The sequence below is a fragment of the Triticum urartu genome, chromosome 1 (assembly GCF_003073215.2).
Source record: "Triticum urartu cultivar G1812 chromosome 1, Tu2.1, whole genome shotgun sequence".
In the NCBI taxonomy this organism is placed as follows: Eukaryota; Viridiplantae; Streptophyta; class Magnoliopsida; order Poales; family Poaceae; genus Triticum; species Triticum urartu.
The window spans coordinates 15,184,398-15,192,388 of record NC_053022.1 but is presented as its reverse complement, the minus strand read 5'-3'; the positions used below and the strand labels follow the sequence as shown (position 1 = coordinate 15,192,388).

Genomic DNA, 7,991 nt, shown 5'->3' with positions numbered 1-7,991 from the left:
CTACAAGATGAACACTGAACACATAAGCCTGAAACCAAATAAGCCGATGCAAAAGGAAATACAAAAGCAGAACTGGGTAATGGGAAGTTCTCGGACATACCAAATAATTAATTTTTCGGCAGACGGATGTTGCCATATAGCCCTTTCCTGATTTACATCAAACCCCAAGAAAGCCAAGAAAATGGTGACCTTCAGAAATATCCTTGACGCTTCCGGTGACATCTGTGAGTAGGCAATAAAAGGTGAAACCTCAATTAGTACATGATATTTGAATACTAAGGGCATGCCCCTATGCAACCCGGCACCATAGTGTGCACTGCCGTAACACAGTAATCTCTGCCTCAACCAACTCTCAAAAAGCAAAATTTGGAGCAAGAGTTATCACTGAAAAACAATTGGGAACATTGTAGCATATATCCATGGTTTTGGGTACCGCCCGAGAAAAACGGATACCGAGCTTCTCGTTGCCCCACGAAAAAGATGTATCCCGAGCAAAAAATACTGAAATGTTTGAATTTTTACGCACAAAGTTTACTACAATAACAAGGCATCTCCATATAATAATCAAACTTCGCCGTGGTGTGGTGGTAGCCTTCTACTTCCTGACTTGAGAAGGCACTGGTTCGAGTCCCGTCTTTTGCACTAATTTTTTGCCTATTTTTTTAGAATACGAACATGATAAAAAATAAGGTCCCGTACGAATCGATCTCGAGACCTCCTCACTAAGAAAAGCACGACGTTCCACTGCGACAGTATCAACTTTGTACTCAACGCAGGTTCAAATATTATCTATATCTGCTTTAAAAGAATTTGAATTCAAAATTCAGTTTTAAATTTCGTCCGAAATATGTTCGGTATTTCTCGGTAATCATGGTAACCGAGAATCTCGCCCCCCCCCCCCCCCCCCCCCCCCAACGAGAAAATTCTTCCATTCGGAATCCAAAACCTTGAGCATATCTGTCCAGATATGCTAATTACATTGTTGGTCGTTTCACACTCTTGGATGTCCTAAAAGGAGCAGTTTTGGTTTATCTACACCAAGATCAGGAGCAAAGGAGCTCCAGGACAAACCTTTTAAACATCATTACACCTAAGGAGCTAGCAATATGTGAAAAGAAATATTCCAATAGCGAGCAAATAAGTCATATTTACTGCAAGAGGATCATGGTCAAATTCAGTATCAGACATGGCTCGAAGCAATGAACAATGCCAAGAAATCAAGTATCACTTAGAAATGAAGTAAACTATAATCTAGTCAATGAACATGTGTCAGATCAATCAAATGAGGGAAATCACGGATAACAAAGTGAGGCCACGTAATAGAATGAACTGAACTAAGATCAATACTGCAGTCTCCACATCTCAGTTTACATAGTAACCATGACTCTAAAAATTAAGCATGCAAAACTGAGAAGGAAATGTCAAGTGGAAGGATAAAACCCCGCCTGGCTATGCCAGTTTAGGTTGGGGCCTCATGTCCATCTTCTCCAAAGCACTGAGAAAACAAAACTGAATGTTTAACAGTGTTGTATTCACAACCCAAACTGTGTGAGTAACAACATCACCAGAGAAGAGTAAACACGGGAGTGATGCAATACACATATAATGTTTAAGGACATATCAGTATTAATAGAACTGTTAATTGGTCAGACACAAATCCACACCCGAGCCGCACATCGCTTAAACAGTTAGCGTGAACATGTGATAACCAGATAAACACATCCTTAATCGATTAGGATGCTTAAGGATATATCAGTATTAAACATGTGATGGCATGTGACGCCCAATCTGACACATCGTCAAACAATTAGCATGGGCATGCAGTACCAAGAGAAACACATCCTTAATCGGATAGGATGCTTAAAACAAGTGACCAAACTTTAACTTGAAGCAACAACACAAAAAAGTAAATTTCACCGATTTGTTATAAAACTAACATGAATATGGGACTAATCCAAAAATCCCATTCCTTCGAACCTAGCTAGACTATATAGCATATCAAACTAACTATATAACATTGTCCATGATCACCGGCTAGCACAAAGGTCTCATCAGTGACACCTCACATCCTTCACATATTTATCACGACACATATATGAAGTAAAGGAGCAGTGATGTATAAGAGTGTGGATTTTTCATACCCTGATGTAGAATTAGAAGAACATGAACTGGAGTCATATATCGATAGTTACCATGGATGGAGAACTGAAAAGTTCTAACACTTCCATGCAGCTGTAAATATAAAATTGTCAAGAATGATAATAAGCATGGAGAACTAAAATGTACTATCACTTCCATGTAGCTGATAATCTAAAATTGGCAAGAATACAACATACGCAGATTTAACAATTTCCCAAAATAATACAGATTTTAGTGTACGTGCATTGAGCAGAATATGGCCAACAAGCCAAGCAAGGCAACAAACATGTACTCTATAAATAATTAGCTAGATCCAAGGCCTTCCTTGGCAGCAAGGTAAAAACAAAACAAGAAAGACAAAGAAAAATCTCTTCTTTGGAACCTAGCTAAATCTGAGAATTGGCTAGATAAGATAGATGTGCAGGGGTAGGAAGAGGGGGTGGAGCTAACCGGGTTTAGGGGGGTAGGAGGAGGGAGGAGCCATGAGGGCTAGTGCCTCGTCCACCTGCAGCAGTTGCTACTCATCCAGATCGGAACCGACCTTGTCCACCAGAGGAGCAGGGACACGTGCGTGCACCTGCGTGACCAAAAGCAGCAACAGCGTAAGGGGAGGGGAGGGGATTAGGGTTGGAGCAGGGGGGGAGGGCGGCATCCCGAGCAGGCCATTGCGTGGGCGCGGAGCAGGCAGAGCACAAGCACTCGGAGGCCAAGGTCGGACGACATCCCCGACGAATCTGCGAGCACCTTGGCCGCCGCCTGACTTGATCACTCTCCCTCTTCTCTTCCCTTCCCTTCCCTTCTGATGACGAGAGGGCGAGGCTGCGGGCGGCGTGGTGCGAGGGAGACAAGGAGAGAGGTCCACAACGGCGCGGTCTGAGGGGCGTCGGCGGCAGCGAGGTCTGCGGGGCGTTGGTGGCGGCGAAGTGGGCGGGGGGGCGGGGTTTGGGGGAGGGAGGGGTCGGGGAGAGGGCTGGGGCGAGGGGGGCGGGGATGGGGGAGGGCGGGGGTTGAGGGCGCGAGTGCGGGGGAGAGGTGGCTAGGTCATCTACACGGGAGCGGATGCAATTTATACGGGTAAGCGTGAAATGATGAAAATGCCCTCGGCGGAGCAAGCTATTTACATGCGGTGGCACGGTCGAGGTGAAACTATTCATTCCTACGGTACCAGGATCTGATCCGACGAGCGAGATCGTTCCAGGGGTCGATCCGACGGCCCAGATCGCATCAAGCAGCCAGATCCAACGGTCAGAAATCCAAATCGCTGAGGAGGCTCGGTGAGACACTCTTCTCTTATTTCTGGACGTACCGTAAAAGGACTCATAAACTAATAGGTAAACAAACCATAGTACTGCATGCCCTAACAAATTGTCCAAACTAAAAGGACACTAATGTTTTGTTTGTTGCCGATAGCCGATAATTACATAGAAAGTTTGCGTCACTACACAGGCAAGGAGGACGACAACCACTAGTAATGCCAAGGCGATGGCCACACGCTGTGAGTGGCCGCCCCAAAAGTTGTGTGCGCGGCTCTTGTGGCGCTTCTCCAGGTCATGCCAGATGGGCTTGAGGTAGTTCCTGTCGATGTTGTCGACGTCCATGACCACCCCCTTGCAGAGGTCGGCAAAGCCTTGGGCAGCATGCTCGTCGCTGCCCTCAAAGTGTTGGACGATCTTTGCATCAACCAGGAGCCGGACGTCCTCCACCGTGCACGCCACCTGCGACATGAAGATGCAGTACGCCGTGACTGGCCTCTTGGGCATCTGCTCCTCCAGCGCCATCAGGTTACGTAGGAGCGTCCACGTGTCCCGGCAGACTTGCAGGCGAGGGACCCACAGTGTGCCTCCTTCAAGGCGCACGTCGAGGACCGAATTTACTTCGGCCGCGAAGTCCCGGGGCATGAACCTCACCTTGGCGTGCAAGCGGTATGCCGTCGCCCGGCGCCACCGACCAGTGCGCCCGGTCTGCTGCGGATCTGTGGACTTCGGCAAGTTGGCTGGACGGAAGTATTCGTGCACTAGATGCAGCAGGTGCCATGGCTGCTCCATCAGCCTCTGCTTCCCTTGGCTGATGTAGAGCTGAGCATGCAGCAGACTCTGGATGTATGTTGCCATGTAGTGGAGTAGGCAACTGGAGCCTCCTGTGGCGCGCGCGTGAATCTTGTCAAGAACAAAGAAAGGCAACTGGTTCTCAATGAGGTAAAGGATGTCGCGAAACACCGTGTTGTGGTCGTTGCAGGATGTTTGAGGGGCGTCCGGATAGTTCACCAACCAACCCAGCAGGTAGCACCCATCATGCAGCAGCATCCTCGCCAACTCTTCCGGCGTCATGTGGTCAACCCCGTCCCCGTACCACTCCCTTGCTCGGGGCTCCAATTCCTCCACTAGACCATTAAGACCATCTGCCTTGTATCTTTCGGAGACACTCTGCATGAAGCCGACATAGCGCAGCTTTTCTTTTGCAATCCATGAAGATGAGCAATTGTGATGGTAAGGGCCGATCGGCACACGGTGCGGTGTGTAGCTGTCTTCGTCCGCGCCACGGAGTTCCCCACGGACCTTGGGAGCCCTCTTGATGGAAACAATGGTGTTCATCCCAATTTCTTTGGCAAGCAGTTTTTTCCCAGCCTCCAAGTCGGAGTCAAGATTCCAGACTCTTGTATCTGCATGCCATAATTAATCAGCACAAAGAATACGATGCTATGAGAATAGCAATATATATAGGATAGGGATTTCTATCAATGTTGGTTACTCGTTTAAGGTTTTGATGGTGTAGAAGTTCCCAAAAATCATTATAAAAATGATGCAACACTGTGCCTTCAAGAAAGAAAGAAAAATGTAGTTGATAAACTTTTAAATATTGATCCAATGGAGTGATTCTGAAAATTTGAGTTTGTGTGCTCGCAGCAAAAGAGATTATCATTTCAGCTCACTATGACATATATATGAACTCAGCTATTTGTTATTTTATCCAGGGCGCATAAAGTTGTATATTTTATAATCACTCTGTCAGGTGACGTCATAACTATTGTTAGACATATATCAGGCGGAAAGTCAATTTGGCTCCTGGGAGCTCCTGCTCCCGGGGAAAATTTATTTTAAATATCAAAAAAATTGAGATAAAGTTTGTATGTGATCTTTGTCACATACAAATGCTACCTGTACATTTTGAGGCAAACAAGTTAAGCATTTTCGCCTGCGAAAAAAAACAAAACGAAGACCAAATGTCACCCTAATTTTGTTTTTTTCACCAACGAACACAGCTGCTCCATTCCGCATGAAAACTTTCTAGCATGCTTACGACGCCAACATGATCATCTACAACTTTTTCAGAATCTTTTGACAACATTTTATGTTTTTTCAGGGTACTGTTCACCTGGAAGCATGTGCTCCAGAGAGCCAAAACGTCAGATGCGGATTTCTGGGAGCTTTAGTACATGGGCCCAGTGACTGTTTATGCCATTGAAGGCTCGGCATGTGTCTTCTAGAATGCATGCTTGTTCGTTGTCGGGTGTTGGTAAGGTTTCATACCGTATTCTACTTGTCAATTGTATTGTATACTAGCATGATAGTGTATGGTATTACCGGAAATTCACTTTGGCTCATAGGTGTATATGCACCCATTGTCCAAATACATATTTTAAAACGTTAAAAAAATTCGACCAAAAAATTCCTCGTGCACATCCTGACATTATATGTTCATACACGAAGTTTTGTTGAAAAAGGACATTTTTTATGGCTTGTGTAAAAAAGGCAATTTTTTTCTTGATTACAGCTGTTCACGAGACATTTTTTTATATATTTTCCATACATGCCACAAAAATGATATGTCTGTGCGAAAGATACCCGGATTTACACGCAAAATTATTGTTCAGAATTTTTTTACATTTTAAAATGTGTTTATATATATATTTATATATATATATATATATTTGATAATAGGTATATCTACACCTATGAGCCAAAACACCACCTCCACGGTATTACATTACTTATTATCTTTCTATATATAATATCATGCAACAGCATCATAGTGCCATCTAATTGTTTTCGAATTTAAATATGTAATTATGCATATGATAATCGTTAAATATACTTGCTCCATGTGCTAAGATACTATATCGTAACATGATATTACTATCACCTCCCTTATGCTTAATTCCAATATGTAACATCATCTTTTTTGCTTACGTAAAATGCATGACGCAAAGGTGAATCATTGGGACAGGCCTAAAACAAACCAAACTATGGAATCTCACATCTACTCGGTGGAGCCGAGGGTTCGAAGTTTTTCTCAAATTTCTTTAGGACCATCATTATTACTGCTCCAACCCGAGGGACAATTGGCCTGAATTTTCTTAGTGATTTTGTTTTACATTCACTCCTTCATTCACAAAAAGTGTCTCTACTTTCATATTACTCAAATTAAAAATCTATAAGAAGTATATACCGCAAGCACATGTTTAAATATTGTATTCACGTACTGTTATGTTAGTCTTCTTCTATTGCTTTCTCTCACAAATGCGAGGTCATCATATTTTTGGGTGTTAAAAATGTTAAATATTTTATTTTCTTAGGGTACAAATCGTTTTGCTCTTATTTACCCCTTTTTATTGCAATATAGACTTTTATTTTATGTATGAACGTATATGATTATGTTGCCAATAAATAACAAAAAGGAGTTATATAATATTATTTATGAAATCCGATGCTATTTATTAATTTTGTGTCAGTGATCTGTTTACACAGTCAGTTGTTGATTAGGTTTACAAGTGTACTGACCAAACTTACTTGTAATCCGCGTGCTCACTGGATTAATTGTCGTATGCTCTCTCGTGAATGTCTGAAACCTTATGATCATTATTGCAATCTTGTGTATGACTATACAATGTTAATTCGGCTTTGTTCTTATCTGGCCTCCTTGTATTATTCTTGCTTGCATATACAATTGGATTCATCTTTTATGAATGCATCACTTAGTCGACTACTTGGTAGGTGTCTTGCGGAAGGTAGAGCTTGGAGGACGGCAGGCCTCATAAGGACTGACATGGAGCGATTTTTTGGGCGGATACACATGTGGGTGATGGACGAGATGTAGATTAAGGATTGTGTACGGTGGTGTGGGTGTGTTGTAACACCCTCAGTGGAGGGTTCTTATACCCTTTTCTCTCTATAATGCAAGATACGCATGCTATGCGTATTCGAGGAAAATGCGAGTATATATGTAGGTACTACTATTATTTAGATCTGATGGACATGATCGGCTCAAGTACGGCAATCTTGATGTAATGGTTATAATCTGTTTAGGTGCAACTATGAAGATATAACGGTGTGATATGTTAAGGTATGATAACGTAGATCTAGTGGGTATGATCTTTTTAGGTATGGTTCTGATCTAGTCCAGTAATAAAGAGATGGTCAACCAGATGTGAGACCTCTAAAATAAGCACATCTAGAACAATGTGTTTTGCTTTTCGTGAGAATTTCCAGAACATCTCTCTTATTTTTTTCGTATTGTGATTTTAATGTATACTAATAAATAAAGATAGATAGATAGTTATTGTGTCATTCGTCCCTCTTCCTTCTTGGAGGACAATATGACGACTGTTCGGAGTACATCTCCATGGACAAGGCACTGCACGCCATGCATAGAAGCTGCACGTTTCCATTGGCTGCAACCGGAACCCAATCGGATGCCACCATGTCCCCGTCTTCTCTTCAAACTCATGGACGGTGATGACATGCCCCTACCAGCCAGCTTACACAACTGGGAGGCGCCATCCTCAGGGGCTTGTGTTCATGCTGCCGCTCATCATTGTAGCAATGCAAATGGAGACGATGACACGGGGCGTGTCC

The 7,991-nt window shown here is 43.3% G+C and overlaps 1 protein-coding gene across 1 annotated transcript; it reads right to left on the bottom strand.

Moving 5' to 3' along the window:
* Positions 1–3,387: 3,387 nt before the first annotated feature.
* Positions 3,388–5,948, bottom strand: LOC125542909 (UPF0481 protein At3g47200-like). The gene has a single exon (XM_048706137.1). It carries the CDS (start codon positions 4,728–4,730, stop codon positions 3,525–3,527), a length of 1,206 nt encoding a protein of 401 aa, XP_048562094.1. The 5' UTR covers positions 4,731–5,948; the 3' UTR covers positions 3,388–3,524.
* Positions 5,949–7,991: the final 2,043 nt, after the last annotated feature.

Bases quoted from the DNA above. Each gene is read 5' to 3' on its own strand.
- LOC125542909 (XM_048706137.1), bottom strand. From the start codon at position 4,730: ATGAACACCATTGTTTCCATCAAGAGGGCTCCCAAGGTCCGTGGGGAA.